This window comes from Papaver somniferum, chromosome 5 (assembly GCF_003573695.1).
Source record: "Papaver somniferum cultivar HN1 chromosome 5, ASM357369v1, whole genome shotgun sequence".
Taxonomy (NCBI): domain Eukaryota; kingdom Viridiplantae; phylum Streptophyta; class Magnoliopsida; order Ranunculales; family Papaveraceae; genus Papaver; species Papaver somniferum.
Genome location: NC_039362.1, coordinates 34,133,249 through 34,150,415, shown reverse-complemented (window position 1 = coordinate 34,150,415; position 17,167 = coordinate 34,133,249). Strand labels below are relative to the sequence as shown.

Here is a 17,167-nt window from a genome sequence, read left to right as displayed (position 1 = left end):
AAAAGTGGTGTTCGGATTTACATCGTGGCAGTTAATCATACCAAGATAAGTGTTTCTCTTCCTTTGATTTGATTTGGAGAATTTGATTTAATTTGGTAGATTTGATTTGATTTAATTTATGGGTTTAAAGGAGATGCCGATTTGATTAATGGGGACCTTAATTTGTATTTAGGGATTCAGGATAAATTCGTGAAAAACAAAAAGGAAAAATCCTCACGTGGGAAGGAAAGAGTTCTTATGGACGATCCTGCCAGTTCGCGGAGGAAGGAAAATCTCCGATTCAGTCCATTATCTAGGGAAGCTCAATTATAGTTTCGATTGGGTACTTTCTTTCCTCTCTGTTCTTTCAATTGAGAAGGTATATTTAAGCCTAGATCTTTATTTCATTTTTATGTTTTTAATTTGATGTGATCTGCCATAAGATGTTTACCATGTTTTGACGTGACAGCTTGTATTATTTGTAGGCTATCATCCACTCATCACTATATATATATATGTATGATTCGTAGGTTGTCCATGTCATTTTACCATGATAATTGTTTCATGTAGCTACATGAATTTTAGTGGTTTTTACTGTCACGGGAGCATATTTCTTCTTTCAATATTTTATCGATTTTTTTTTGGTAAGTGGGGTGATTGTGGTTGTACGTTTGCTCTGTTCACAATAGGACTCTGTCATATTAGAACATAATGTCCGTTTTTTTTTTGTTATACGTTTCTTTCTCTTTTACCTCGCGCTTTTAGGGGCCACCCGAAAGGATTTAGGGGCCATCAATTTATACCCAGCCAAAGACTCTAGTTAAGGGGTACCCTATATGATATTGAAGTTACATAAATGCCCTTCTGGTAAAACTGAATAAAAACCAAATCAAAAAAAATTCTACTCATTTCAACTCTTCTTCTTCCAGTTTCATATTATCTTCCGATTGTGGAAGAAAAAAAACTTTCCCTCGTTCAACCGAAACATCGTCGCGAATCGTAAAATCAAAACATCGTCGATTCGTTTATAAAACAATGGATAAGGGAAATGAAACCCACAGACCTAGAACCAAAAACGTTGCTCGGGGTATCGATCCAAAGATTGGGATTTTAGCAAGAAATAAAGAAATTGTTGCTGCAAATGAAGAAGAACGCGAAGAACAAGTACCCGTCGATGTAGTCGGTGGTGGCGATTCCGATAGTCAAACACTTCGTCAACTTCAAATGTCCCCAATTAGGTAAGAATCTATCATTTTGGGGGTTTATTTCGCTTTAATTCGACGAATCGAGAAAAAGAATTTCAAGGGTTTTCGGTTATTTATCCAGATTCTTGCGATATTCATGCTCATTTACTTCCGAATGTAGTCGTGTTCTTCATTTCTCAAGAATATCGACAGTATTCGGGAGAAATATTTGATGGTTATCGGCCGAATATTATTGGTCATATCTTCCTGGATACAAACTGGTAATAATCGGTAGTTTAATGAATTTGTTGGCTTCCGAATATATTTAAGTATACACACAGTATTCGGAAGTACAGTCACTACCGAATATATATATATATATATTGAAAAAATCTCAAAATTTCTGATATAGGAAAAATCCCATTTTGGGGCCAGTATTTATTCGGAAGACAATATAATGTTTTATACCTCCGATTGTGTAGGATAAAATTTTAGAGTTTCTGAACTCCAGTTGATGAATATTCGGTTGTAAACATGTTTAGTTATATTCCGATTGTTTTTCATTCAGGAAAAATATGTGTCTTCTTACTTCCGAATTTGTTCATTCGGGTTATAGTTGTGTACTTTGTCTTCCGATTGTGTAGGATGAAAAATTTAGAGCTTCTGAACTCCAATTGATGCATATTCGGTTGTAAATATGTTTAGTTAGCTTTCGATTGTTATGTATTCGGGAACAATATGTGTCTTTTTACGTCCGAATGTGTACATTCGGGTTACATTTCCATACTTTGTCTTCTGATTGTATAGTTTGTAAATATTGTTCCTTTCTTTGTTGTTTAGACAAAGTCGGGAAAGGAGGAAGAAAGTGACAGCTAGTGCTAGGAGGGAAAGGAGTGCCAAAGATAATTCAAGTGCTCAACAAATCTTACAAGAACAAAGCAGTCAACAAGGAGTACAACCAAGTGTTGAACAAAGTGTATAACAACAAGGCAGTGAACAAGGGGTGCGACCAAGTGTTGAACAAGCCTCTCAACAAAGTGCAGAACCAAGTGTTGAACCAGTTGATCCAGTGCCAAGAGTAGAAGAAGAAGGACAACCAAGTGGTACCCAAAAAGCCAAAAAAGGAAAAGATGGTGTAAAGAAGGATATTGCTAAGAAAGCATCACATCTTGTCCCTCAGCACTTGAAGAAGAAGGGTATTCCAGCAGGCACAATCCTTGGGCTACCATCGGATGGAGGAAAATTGCTATTTGGATACAAAGACTCATGGGCCAGAGAAATATACGAAACCGAGGTAATAAAATTATTATTTTTTATTAATGTATTGTCTATGTGTTATATCGTAATATTTGTATTAAGGATTTTTTTATGTACTTTAATAGGATCATCAAGATGCGGTCCGTCTACTCAAACCTACCGCCGCACCGAAAAAAATGCTTGCGTGGCCTTTATCCGGTGAATGTGAAAGGTTCAAGTCAATTGTTGCCAACTCGGGGTTAGCTAATGCCGCCGAGAATTCATTGTTGGAACATGATCGGGTGGCCATATCGGCGTTCGTGGAGAGAATGTATCCTGAGACCGATACTTTCCATATGCCGTTTGGGGAGATGACGATTACCCCGATTCTGATTTTTGGGCCATCGTACATTCGGGACTTTACAAAAAACATTATCCTCCGAATATTACAAGTTCAAAACAAACCATGCCATGGCTCTAGGTGGTTCCAAGGGCCAATATAGAAGGTTAGACAGCCCATATTCGGAAGTTTTGGTAACTAAGTTAACTTCCGATTATTTCAAGTTCAAAATTTGAAAAGTATCAGTTTTTTTCCAAATTCTGATTTTTGGGCCATCGTACATTCGGGACTTTACAAAAAACATTATCCTCCGAATATTACAAGTTCAAAACAAACCATGCCATGCCTCTAGGTGGTTCCAAGGGCCAATATAGAAGGTTAGACAGCCCATATTCGGAAGTTTTGGTAACTAAGTTAACTTCCGATTATTTCAAGTTCAAAATTTGAAAAGTATCAGTTTTTTCCCAAATTCTGATTTTTGGGCCATCGTACATTCGGGACTTTACAAAAAACATTATTTCAACTCCGCTAACCACTCCGATTGTTGCATGACCGTTCTACAATCCCATTCAGTCCTTTTGATCGTAGGTAGGGCCGACTTAATTGTAGACAAAGAAGACAAGTTGTTGGGGTCGTCCGCCTTTATTTTAATTAAGATCGCACTCGCTTTTTGGATCCGCATAGACCTCACCGTCTGCATTTGATGTGGTTTTAACTTGGCAACCATTACATGTCCAATTAAATCCAACGGATCATCATGGTTGTGACAACCGTTATCAACTTTATACATTTTATACTCTTTACCTTTAATACCATCGGTCTTATAGAAGACAATCTTAAATGGGCATCCTATCTTCTTGGTATTGCTTCGGTATTTCCTATTCGTCTTCCGTACGTACTTACTATTCTTTCCCTCGTGACTCTTTCGCGTCCCACCTCGCTCACAAATCATTTCAAATCGAGTGTCACTAACATGATTATTTTGAACTACCACGCACATGTTATCTTTTGCCTTGTTCATAAGTCATTCCTTTGCCTCCTTCTTACTTCCAACTGTCTAAACGTGCATAAAACAAAACAAATCTAATAAGCATAACCATTTAACATATAAATTTTGAAAAAAAAAAGTAGTAATGAGTATACCAAATCGTTTGCATAGTATAGGGAAGTGTCGGGCCTCAAATAGAAATCATCAACAAACTCTTCAACAACCTGCATATGAAAGCAACAAATTATTATACAATAATCGGAGGTTATTAAATAAGTCAAACTGCCGAATATACTATATTCGGAATCCTATCGGTTATCCAAAACACCTGATTTATGCAAATGAATGTACACAGTTTACTGAGTGTAAAAAATGATATAATCGGAAGCTAAAATATATAGTAAAACAGTCGAATATAAATAACCGGGAGATAACTTTAATCGATAAACATCCGATTTTCAAGTTTTCGGAAATTTTATTTTGAGGCCACTGTTATATTCGGCAGTCAAATAATGTTAAACTATTACCGATTGTAAAGGATAAGAATACTGAGTTTTGAAATTTTTTGAGGAATTCGTTTTTGGGGCCATTCGGGGGTAAATAACTCTACATAACCACCGAATGTAGATTTTTTTGGAAAACCAGTTTGGGGTTTTTTCTCATATTCGGCAGTAAACTATTATCTTGGAACTACCGAATATACATATTTGGTACTCAGTGTGTTATATTCGTAAGTTTATTCGAGAAATTATCTACCGAATCTGGGTAGTTCATGGCATTCAATGCATGCAATAATCGGTTTTTCTTGTTTACAAAAGCACACAAACGCATGCAAATCGAGTATTTGAGATTCTTAACACAATACTTGTGTTTTACATGCATCGTTAGCTTCAATATCAGGCGATTCTCCATTTTCTTCCATGAAAGGGTCGTCTAGGTTTTCCTCTCCACAAAATTTTGGATCATTCAACATATACCCCAAATCGTTTTCTCTAAACGGTCGTGAACCCTCAACATTTTGTTCTTCGCTATGATTCTCACCTTCTTGTTCATATCCATCCATTTTTGTAGTGATAAAATGGGTTTTCCCTTTTTTCCTTCACCTTCTTCTCTATAACTCTAACAACTCAAAAATGAAAAAGAAATGGAAAAAATGAAACAGAAATCATTCTAATATTGCACCGACTACAATCGGAAGTCTGGGTAATATTTTGGCTTCCGATTGCAATCGGAGGATAACAATGTTATCATATCCTCCGAATATATAAGGGTAATTTCGCCATTACGAATTACGCGAGATAAGGGCTGGCTACATTTTCCCTTTGGGTGACCTTTTTGTTTTATTGTTGGCCCCTAAATCCTTTTGAGTGGCCCCTAAAAACGCGAGGCTCTTTTACTGTTCAATCTTTATTAATCATTAATCACCCATATTTTATTTCAATGTATTTATTTTATAATAAATTTATTATTAATTATGTGTACGTTTTTTTTTCCCTCGAATCCGACAATACTAATCCGCCGCATTTAATCTTTCTGAGAATTCGAGGAAAAGGAAAAGACGATCTGATCTGAAAGGGAAGTGAAGTCCAAAGCGGTCCAACCCAACCCGGCCCGATCAAAATCGGTCTAACGTAACCCGACCTATCCATGTTCCAGCAGCCTATCCTGTTCCAGTTCTGGGATGTGTGTGATCAAGTCCATCCTGGTTCTGTCTATGCACAGGTAGAACCAAAGCATGAGGTATGTAACTAATGTTAATCTGAGATTTAACATAGAAGACTTACCGGGCTTATTTTTTAGAACACGCCTAGTTCTTTATTATTAATATTTTTTTAAGATAATCCCATATCATATTAACGGTCAATTTAAATTCTGAATGTTGACCTCTTTCATTAAGAGTTTTGGCTTTAGTGTTATTTTATTCTCTTGAATATGATATTGGCTATAGTTGAATGGTATCTTTTGTTTAATTCTTCCCAAATTTGAAATGTTTCGTGGGATGCAATCCACTGGCTCGACTATTAAGAGCCGATATTTTCAAAAGATACGTTGCAAATAAAATCACATGTATTCCAAATTTTGTGGAAGAACTCACAAAAGATGATATGAGTCAGAAACTTTTCATTTCTCTACTTCATTCATAATACTAACGAACCGTTATATGTTAAAGTATGCAAACAAGAGATCCTCTTTTTTTTTAAGCTATTCAACCTAAAGAGTGGTTGACATGCAAAATGGGATTCTCTTGAACCGTTGAGATAAATAAATTTCTCAAGTTAAGCTAACGGTAGAAAAATTGAAAATTCAAATAACCCCTAAGTAATGAGGGTTAAACCTACAGACTCATATAAAGCATGTGAAAAGGGACATATATATCATGGGATGAAGCTAAAATGTAACTCTAGCTTCCATCATAAATGAAAGAGTTGGAAATGCACCTGGTTATAGGTGTTGGTATATACAATGTAATGCGTGTAACATAATAGCAACTAATTTTCACATCAACTTTAATGGAAACAAGAACTTTTCCTAGCCAATTGACTATTTAATTGAACTAAATCAAATATCCGCGCTTATGGAATGGAAAGTATATCATTCCCACGAGACATAAATTCTCTAAAGCACTTGGGATATATCTGGGTGAAATGTAACATATATTCATTCTAAAGTAATTGAGTTGAATCTGACTTTTGTTACATAATAAGACCACACCACTTATAAATCTCTCAAGACTCAATGTCTAAGATCTGTATGTACTAAAGGATAATCACATCTTGTTAAGTGCAAAGGGTGTTCATGCGTGAACTATTACCTACCTTTTTGAAAACTAAGAATGGAGTTGATTGCATCTATAAATTATTTCTATTAAATGTGGAAGGAAGTATATTTTTAGAAAATTAATGTGTCAATCTAGTGAAATGAAAATCACCGGACTTGAATTACTGAATCAATTTTAACCCAACAATGAATCGATTGGGATTGATTCATAAAGACTTTGACATAACCATAAGGCACATTGGTTGTGACACGATATTTTATTTTGAAAGTACTAACACGGGCATCACTTCATTTGAGTGTACAAGACAATGAACTAGTAGAATGTGAAGTTACGACATCTATCACAATCAGTGATTTCTAAAGTTACTAGATTTGCACTGCCTCTCCCCATTATGCTTTAAAGTAAGAAAGCACGTCACTCATCTTACAAAGTCTTTCTTTAGTAAAACACGATTGAGACCATCCTGTTTTACTTAGATGCAAATGGAAAATAACTCATTCTTCAAAGAAATAAAGTGTTGTTAGTGAACATATATCCAAGCAGAATGCGGACCATTCAAGTAATTTATGGCTCTGGTGAATGACTCGACGCGTTGAATCAATTATTACTCACAACAAACGATGCCTTTAATTTTTGTAAAAACTCCAAGCACATATTACACAACGCAAAGCGCAAAGGTTCACCACCCTTGTTAATGCTAGAGAATTTACATCAAAAGGAATTGATGAATATTGCATATTTAATAGGATCAATATAGAGCATCTTATACCCAATGGTCTTGCGGAGTCTACCATCAAAGGTTACATATGGTGTCTAAGGAATAGGTTATGCGTACAAACCTACCTTTAAATACTTGGGGAATATGCAATACTAACGCATCTTTACTTAATTCGTTTTAGAACCCAATATTAGTCATCCTTTTCTGCGTACCAGTTGGTAACTAGATTTAAGCCTGACATTCATGTTCTTACACATTTTTGGTTGCAGATATATGTGCCATTACGACTCCACATCGTTCTATAATGGGTCTTCAAAACTGTTAAGTAGTTATGTTGGAAATGAGTTCCCAACAATTATCCGCATTTTTATAACCTTTTGCAGGAGATCTCTTACCGCTAGATTTGCTGGTTGTCATTTTAATGAGACAGTCTTCCCATCGTTAGGGGGAGATAAGAAAACGTATTTTATAAGGGAACGACATGAATTGTCGTGGTGTGTTCCCACTGTGTCTTATATTGATCCTTGTACTCCACAAATGTAAATATGAAGTGACAAAGAATAATCGATTTTAATAATGTACACTGATGTCGCTAAAGTGACAAGATCACACGTACCAGCTGCAAATATTCCTGCAAGGTTAGAAATCCTCAGTATGGGGTACACCATAGATTAAGGTGTTGCAACTACACTTGTTGGAAGTGTAGTTGAGGCCGTGGCTCCATAAAGGAAGATGGAGGGACCACCGGGTTCGATCAATGCTCACCTAGAAAGGAAGTAGATGAGTAAGGCACAACCTAATTTGTATCATTAATGAAATCATCTCATTTGATTGTCTCTGACTATGTCCACGAATCAATATTTGAGGACGCTCCAAAGTTTAATGATTCCAGAGAACAATGAAATCCTAAAGGATTATGAAAACACACACGAGTCAACGGAAAGATCGTGCGATCATATTAATGATTATTTTTTTATATAGTTGCTCAAGCAAATAGAGCACGATGAGATCGAACCATGCTTCTTATTGTTCAATTCAATAAATAGCATATTTGGCCTACACAATCCAGGTAGAACTTAGTTCTTTGGCAAATATACGGGTATTTGGTGTGGTAGTGCTAACCAACCAAGTGTAAAGACTATTGGACATACATAATAGATTTGTCACAAAGCATAATGAGAAGAAAGTAGTCTTAAAGTACAAAGACTCGCCTTGTGGCGCGAGGTTTCTCACAAAGCCCTGGAATTGTTCTATTGTAATGAACGTTATAAAGTTCCGCTACTTAGTTAACTTGGTAATTTCAAAAGGACTTGAAATGCAGCATATGTATGTGGTTGTTACATATCTCTGAATAAATCAAGAGATAGAAGATATTTACAAAAGTACTTGATAGAATTTTGTTTCCCAAATCAAGTAACTCTAAACAACAGAGTGCGTTAACAATTAAATTGAAACGCTCACTTTACGGATTAGAGCAATCCGGGCGGATGTGATATACCCGTCTAAGTGATTATTTGATTGGGAAGGGATATACAAATATTGAGTTACGCCCCTGCGTATTTATAAAGAAAACGAGTTCTGGATGTGCAATTATAGTTGTTTATGTTGATGATATGAACATAATAGGTACTCTTGATGAAATAGGAGAAATCTCAAGCTACTTGAAATCTGAATTTGAGATGAAAGATCTTGGGAAAACTCGGTTTTGTCTAGGACTTGAGCTAGAACACCGATCCTGTGGAATACTAATCCACCAGTCTGCATATGTCCATAAGATACTCAGGAAATTCAATATGGACAAGGTGCATCCTGCTAGCACTCCCATGATTGGTCGAAGTTTAGATGTACAAAAAGATCCATTTCGTCCAAAGGAAGATGGAGAAGAGGTATTGGGAGCTGAAATTCCCTATCTCCAAGTGCAATAGGCGCATTATTGTACTTAGCATAATGTACTCGACCAAATGTTACATCCTCAGTGAATTTGTTAGCTAGATATAGCTCAGCGCCAACGCAACGTCATTGGAATGGTATAATGAACGTAATCATATACTTAAAAGCAACCATTGACATGAGTTTGTTTTATCCCTGCAAAGACATAAAAAGGAATGCTAATGAAAGTGCAATCCAAAAGTTGTTGATTATGAAGTAAAAATAATATCTTATCCAATGGAAGTAATTATGGGGGAGATACGGTAGACTATTTTCTAGGTCATTACCGATATTCAGTTTCAAAAAGTACATGACTGAAGGAACTTTCTGGTACAACTCTGAAAGTAATCAGGGGGAAAATGCCAACATCAGGGGGAGGATCCAAGGATATGATGTCGACATATTTTACTTCGAAATTGAAGCTGTGTTGTACGCTTTTTCCCGTCGATCGAGAATAGTTTTTCCCAAAGGGTTTTGTTTCTCGACAAGGTTTTTAGCGAGGCAACACTATAAACATCAAGTATGTTGAACGTTGAAGACATAAACATCGCCGTTGATATTACTGAAAATATCTGAATCAAAGAAATGAAACGCGATAGTTTGTTAAGCAATGTAACATCCGAAATCAACAACATGGTCTTATAAACATTCAAATCACCAAAGTAATGTGTGATAAACTCCTTTTGACTGCATTAGACTAATGAAAATTGTCTGACATCAGGGGGAGCATCTAATGGTGTGTTGAACTCTTTTCCTTCACCGAGGTTACTTTTTCCCACAGGGTTTTGTTACTCGGCAAGTTTTTTAATGAGACAATAATAAATACCGGAAATGTAATTTCCCAGCTAAGGCCCACGAGGATTTTCTTCCTTAAGAGTTGTGAAACAACTAGTCAACTTCCACGGAGCAAAGTGATCATATGCAACGAATCACCTTTACTTGCATCTGTCGCGTTGTACTCTTTTTCCTTCATCAAGGTTTTATCCCATTGGAGTTTTTCTTGCCAAGATTTTTAATGAGGCAACATATTCGAATCCAACTATGTTCTAAGTTTACTTAATATTGTGCTCTTTTTCGTTAGTTCAGGTTTTGTCCCCCTGGGTTATCCTGGCGAAGTTTTAACGAAACAATTAACTTAGACTCGGTAATCTTTGAATATCGTATTGCATGTGATGAACTACATGTAAATTATTGGACAACATGTAAAGTACTACATGTGAAGAGTTGTATCAAGGTTTTTATCCCACTGGGTTTTTCCTTATCAAAGTTTTAGTTAGGCAATTGATTTCGGCACAAGTCATCAAGGAGAGAACGACATTTGAAGAACTACATTCAAAGCACTATATGTGAAGCACTATGTATAAAATTTTGTTATTGAACCGCACAAGGGGGAGTGTTGTAGGGCTTGTAGCCCATGGATGTGCGGCCAAATATAGTATTTAGGGTTCTCTTCCTACTTGTATATAAAGCATACTATGCTATGTAATGTAATGTTGTTGTTGCTATCAATAAGAACCTTATTACTATTTCCCATATTCTTCCTCTTCTCCTAAATTCCCCTAAAACATTATTAAATTAGTTTAAAAGATAAATTAGTCATCTTCGCCTTTTAAGACACCCTTATAGCAGTAGGGTAGGTGACTTAATAAAATCACGGTCTCAAAAAAGAAGAAAAAAGGAACACGGGTTCCTTACACTCTAGAGAATTTGAACATCACAGTGGTGCTCTTTTCTACGTTTCTGCTGCCAATTCCATTTCATTTCTTTCAAACTTTTTGCACCTTTGACAAAGTTAAGGCTGCTAATGGGTATTCATTTCTTTCAAACTTTTTGCACCTTTGACAAAGTTAAGGCTGCTAATGGGTATACGGTGTACCGGATTGTTACGGAGGATACCAATTTTTCAGAACATCCCATTAGCAATGTTGCAAAGTAGAAGCCCATCCTGAATAGGGTGCTTGTTTGGTCTGTAGTGGAAAGGGAACCACGGTCGCTTTCCATTCAGAACAAACAGAAGTCCAGGTGACTGACTCGTGCAAGAATAGAAACCATCTTTATCATACTCCAGTCTCCAGTCATTTTAGTCTTTCATTGCAAACTAGAATACGTGACTTTCAACTTTTAAAACAAAAGCAGACTAGTAAGGATAGGCATAAAAGTCGTAGTCGAGGAGATGAGGAGACGAGAAAGAGATTTGCTTTATGTACACTGAGAACTCAAAAGTTCTAGCCTGACTGTAAGTTAAACACGGAAACATAGTTCACTTAAAACTGCTAATACATCCTATACATGTTATATAGCTTCGACTACTACGAATGGCTTACAAAGAAAACCAACCCAAAAAGGCCAACAAATGCTATTTGATAATTATCTCTCTGCTTCAGTAACACGGCTAAGGAGCTAGCAATTCCGGAGACTAGTTGCAGAAGAACGAACATCTTTTGTTTCATTTGCAGCAGCAGCAACTTTTTCTTCTTCAACCACTTGGCTCTCTTCTTCTATTCTCGGGCTCAAAGTCCCGCCAGAGTTCATCCTCTGAACCTCATCTCTAGTATAAATGCAGATTTTGCGAACCATACTACAAAATTCCCTGTTTCACAAGAAGAGTCATGGGAACATTCAGAACAACTAAAAAGGGCAAATGGAACCGTCAAACGAAGCATATCTCATGAAAAAACAAGAGCACTTACTGCCATGGATCATCTCCAACAAGCATCATATCACCCTCATTGTCGGTATATACCACTTGCCAATTTTTGTTCGTAGCCATCAACCCACCATTAAAATCAAACATCTGATCTAACTCGGCAATTAGTTCATCATAGCCATTGAACTTAGTGAGATCCACAGACCTCCCAAGAGCAATTCCCTGCTTCTGAACCTACAAAAACCAAATATAAAATACTTCAGCTCTTCTATGGACCTAGACTACATAACTCACTATTACGAAACATGTACAAGAGGAAAACCTTAGTGCAGCTCCTTGTTGTACCACCCTTATGGTTGCTCGGCGCATTTTCAGGCTGCTGACAAGTTCGAGGAAGTTTTTCCTGCTGATCAGACTGTTGGTCAGGAGGTGAAGCTTGTAAGTGAGACAATAGAGGGTGCATATGACCTCCTGTCTCGTCCATCTTATCTGAACTCGATTTTGGTGCCTCCAGTCCAACAGGACTGCTGAATAGTGAAATACCAAAAAGTTTGTAGTCGCTGTCGCCTTTGGCTCTAACAGACTCATAGTGCTCGTGTACGGCAAGATTTGGTGTTACCTCCGTTGAGTGTAGTGGATCCTTTGAGCCAGACTGTGGCAGTAAAGACATCAACCAATTTCCTGGTTGTTGCTCAACTCTGGGACTCCGCATCTCGGGGAACCAACTCAAGCCTGTATATCTGGCACTCCCTGTCTGAGATTGTACATTGCCATCTTGTGTAAGCAGTTTCCTGCCGGATTCCATCACGTCTAGTGAAGAGCTCATTGGCTGTGAGCAGGGGAGCAAGTTAAACTGCCCTTCCTTGTCTTGAAAATGCTTCTTCAAAGAGTTAGCATTACCCAAATTTCGGTCTACAAAACGAGGATGAAACCCAGGATGAGAATCTTTGGTGCCAAGGAAACCAGACAAGAGATCCGTATATGGTGATTCATATTTCATTTGAGGTGATGAGATGTCTAATTGTATTCTTCTCTGAATTGTCTTCCCATCATCTGGAAGAAGAACACACACACAAGAGGCTTAGCAGTTAGCATCAATATCTGACTCCAGAATTTCAGCAAAAGTGCCACTCAAGGTTGAAAACATCCCAGACCTTGCAAGACCCTTGATAACCCATTTATTAGTGAAAGGTCTAGGGACTTTGGACAAACCCTACTGAACATGGATTCAGAGTGATTTACTCCCTCAAATGCTATTAGAGAGTGAATGCACAATCAAGAGATGCAGTGCTGATCATTACCTTCTCTTGTAAGAACGGGAGAGTCGGGAGATGAGGGCACTATGTTTGTGCGCGGCCTCTTTGACCTGGGTACTGGAAGGGGATTCAATGCAGGGGGAGACAAGGCAGGTTCAATTTTCCATGGAGACACTCGTTCAGGACGAGGAACGGAAGAAGTTTCATCCCAGCGAACCTAAAAAATGAAACAGAACAAGCATCTTTAGTGCTAAAGTCTTGTTACAATCAGAACAATAAGCCAAAAGAATATTTATATACTACCTTGAGGCATCTCCATTTTGATCCACTCCACCTGTTTGGATCAGCATCACCAGTTCCAATTATAGTGCCTGTAAACCTGTTGTGTATGAAAAATAGATATGCATCAGAAATAGAGAAGATTGGTAAAAGTGATCTGTCAGGCTGAAGATAAGTAAGTATATAAGTATATAGACAAAAAAAAATGCACCTCTGCTCTGGAGCTTCTTCTCCTTCGAATCTCATTTTGAACCTCATTCCAATCGAGTGGCTGTTCTTCACGGACTCCATGTATCGACCATATGGAACAATAAACTCTTCGGGGCTTGTCCTGTAACAGAGATTGGAGGAATATCTTATATTTAGTATGTAAACACAAAAGGAATGTACAATGTAATTATTTGTTATTTCGCTAACTAGAATAGGATAAATGTGTTATCCAAACTACACACCTAGGTTTGTAATAGACAGTGAACATGGTTCCTGTCGAGACAGCATGCCATGCGGTTGCAAGAACACCAAGGTGCATGCTGTGGCTAGATATGACTGAAGATGGAATGTTACTCTGTTGTCGCATTGCACGGCGTACGCCAACACGAAGTTCCCCATTTTCACCTCTGGAAACAGCACATTAGCTCTCTAACACAGTAGAGAAAACAAAGATGGTTTGAAGATAGGAAATTGAGGTCATCAACAAGATAAGATACCTTAGAAATATAAATGCATCCCCAGCAACAAGCCTTTTGGAGCTAACAAAGACACTCCAACCACTCTGGAGCAGATGCCTTCTAGGTTGACCTGGCCATTTCAAGATGATAATTAACTATGGAAAGGGAACCATGTTGATAAGTAGAGAGACCAGTTTCATCAACGCAATCAACTTAAACAAAATGCAACAGAGATCATATAATATTCGGACCAAAATAACAGCTGTCGATAAATATCCAACTGTATTGAAACCTAACACAAACATAAATCCACTAATGGCTAATGGAATTCTGCAGCATTTATATATAGCTGATTCTAGCCATACGAACAAGTAGAGCACTTTTTACCCCTAAAGATGTGGCGAAACCTCCATTCATTTCCATGCAAATCCTTAGCAATCAATTCTTGAGTAGGAGGTTGCCGGCTCATATCCTTCGAAAAATTGAAAAAAACAAAATCAAAGGCTCTCAAACAACGAATAGTCAAATACTCATTAGAAGCAGCAACACAATCACTAGGTTTAATAGTAAATCCTTACCAGTGGAGGCAGACATTCATCTGCATGCCGTCTCAAAACAGAAAAACCTCCATGTGTGCTTGTATCAGAAGCAGTCAAAGTCTTACAAAATGAATGCACGAGCGGACGAGGAGAGGATTGCGGAACAGTTTCCTTCTCCATCAAATTTTCATCTTGCTGGTAGTGAAGAGAAACACATCACATAAAATGGATTTCCTAATTTAAAACATTCTTTCAACCAAAACCTAATAACAAAAGAGAGAATACTTACATTTCCCTCTGGCAACAAAGTCACTTGTGCAAAAACCTCATCAGTATCTGCCTCAGCCTAAAGACACAAAAGTCAAAAATTGAAAATCATCAGCACCATGAAAGAACACCCCCTAAAACCCTAATTACACGTCATGAATTGAGATTTTACCTTCAACTGTACATTGATTACGCGACAAAGGATCTTCGCTGGAAGATCATAAACCGGCATCTGCTGATCAGCTACTTGATTCGTCGACGCTTCAACCTAAATTTCATAATGAATCAGATCTTCCACTAATTTCTCATCAACAAATTCTAAATCAAAGGAATTATGAAGAAAAATTTAGCTAAAAATATTGAAGTAGAAAGAAGTAATAACCTGTTCAATATGACCTTGAGGAAAATAGAAAACTAGGTCACCTTCACGAGGAACAGTGACTAACGGACCGGCACAAGCATGCCATAGCTCTGAGTATAGTGCATCTTCATCACAATCTGTAAAACACATCAAACAAAAAATATCAAAAAAGAAAAAAAAAAACATAAAAAAAAAATAAAAATCAGTCAATCCTGAGAAATTTGAAAGCAAAACTAACCTAACTTTCTTTTACAAACACTTGTCGGAGGTTCTAAAAGACTAACACCGCCATTTCTGATAATTCCACCACCAACAACAACATCCTTAGGTTCAGTAGTACAATTTGCTGAAGAAAAACTCTCAACTCCAATATTATTATAATTTCCTTCACTAGAAACTTCAGGTGATGTCATTTTATGGTTTAACACAGATCTTCTTCTTCTTCTCTTCTCATAATCAAACTGTTGAAAAATAATTGATGTTGATGAAATGAAATGAAATTTGTTTCTTCTTCTTCTTCTTAAGTGTAGTATAATGATGGTGATGACAGTAATAAGTGATTGTGTTTTGTTGATTTAACAATTTTGATTTCTTCCTCTCATCACTTTGGAGTTTCTCTTTCTCTATAGCTTTTATGTTTCTCTTTCTTTTCTTTTCCTCTAGTTGTGTGTGTGTGTGTCTGGTACAGGCTACTGCTTCTGCTGGTGTCATAAAAACTGAGTACTACAACTCTCTCTACAGTTATTATCATCTCCACACTGTTGAGAGTGTGTTTGTGGCCCATTCATGAATGTGTGTGTATCCATGTACTTTTTTACCCCTCATAGTCATTCAAATTGCGGTCAAACTTCTGCCGATCAATTCCATTTTCTATTTCTTATTATAAACCACGTTTAAAATTTTATAGTCGAAGAGACAAATTAGAAACTTCCGCCGATATGTTCTTGTTACTTTGTATTCTCTTATTTTCGATCTTAAACTCATTATAACATTGAAATCCCATTAATGAAAAGGTTCCTTGTTTATCAAAAAAAAAAGAAAAAAAAAATCTATAAAATGAGGTAGGATCCATGGACACTCTTAAATGAACAAGGTCAGATAAGATGGGCTTTTTAATAAAGTGATCACCTTTTTTAACTATATTTAAGAAAGTGGCCGTTATTTTGAATCTTTATATAAAGTGGCCGATATTGACTTTTTTCATCCCGTTTTTTTCAAAAAACGGGTAACGGCAGTTATTGCCTATGTGTCAGTTATCCAGCCCATTCAAAAGACACTTAAGTCCCTCAAATCGTATCACTTGTGAGTTATCAAGTTCATCTTCTTCACGTCTGATTCAATTCCTAGGATTACAGTGATTCATTAACAAATTTATATGAAAACAAGTATATATTCATGATCTCCAAATTACAAATCAAAAAATTGAACCAGTTATTAGATAAGACCTTATAATGTTGATGATGATCATGGTGATGGTAGAATTGTTGGTGTTCATGGTACCTAATTCTTCTCAAATAACCTCAAGAACCATGGTTAGCCAACGAAATGGACTTGGTTCAAAAACTGGTGACAACGAAACTTAATTTTTTAATGAATTACACTGTCAGTCCTTTTCACAAACACCTTGTGTGTGTCTCGTTGCTGAAGTAGGAATTAGTTTATTGTGCTCGGTAAGCTCTGTGGTATCTTCTTCATCGCTGTAATTTCATATTCCGTCGACAACCGAAAAAATTGATGATACACAAACACTGAAACCACCACATTAAGAAACTGAAACAATCCCTTGTTGATTAACGTAAAGTACTCATCTCTGCAACCCATTCAGCCTACTGCAGCAATTACACCCTTACCTGCATATTTCAGCTGCAATATCATCTCATCTTATTACCTCTTCTCATTTTCACGACATTTAATCTTAATTCCTTCCTCTGCATCGATAGCAACAAACACAAACTCATAAGTCATTCAGTATTCAACCTTCTCCATACCAGCAACAC

The 17,167-nt window shown here is 36.9% G+C and overlaps 1 protein-coding gene across 1 annotated transcript; it reads right to left on the bottom strand.

Moving 5' to 3' along the window:
- Nucleotides 1–11,327: 11,327 nt before the first annotated feature.
- On the bottom strand, nucleotides 11,328–15,902 carry LOC113281353 (auxin response factor 2A-like). Its single transcript, XM_026530070.1, has 14 exons — nucleotides 15,409–15,902; nucleotides 15,192–15,307; nucleotides 14,982–15,077; nucleotides 14,832–14,888; nucleotides 14,582–14,737; nucleotides 14,391–14,475; nucleotides 14,043–14,133; nucleotides 13,788–13,952; nucleotides 13,547–13,666; nucleotides 13,360–13,435; nucleotides 13,102–13,273; nucleotides 12,123–12,853; nucleotides 11,844–12,034; nucleotides 11,328–11,743 (listed from the first exon to the last, which is right to left on the bottom strand). Exons 1-14 carry the CDS (start codon nucleotides 15,581–15,583, stop codon nucleotides 11,554–11,556), a joined length of 2,421 nt encoding a protein of 806 aa, XP_026385855.1. The 5' UTR covers nucleotides 15,584–15,902; the 3' UTR covers nucleotides 11,328–11,553.
- Nucleotides 15,903–17,167: the final 1,265 nt, after the last annotated feature.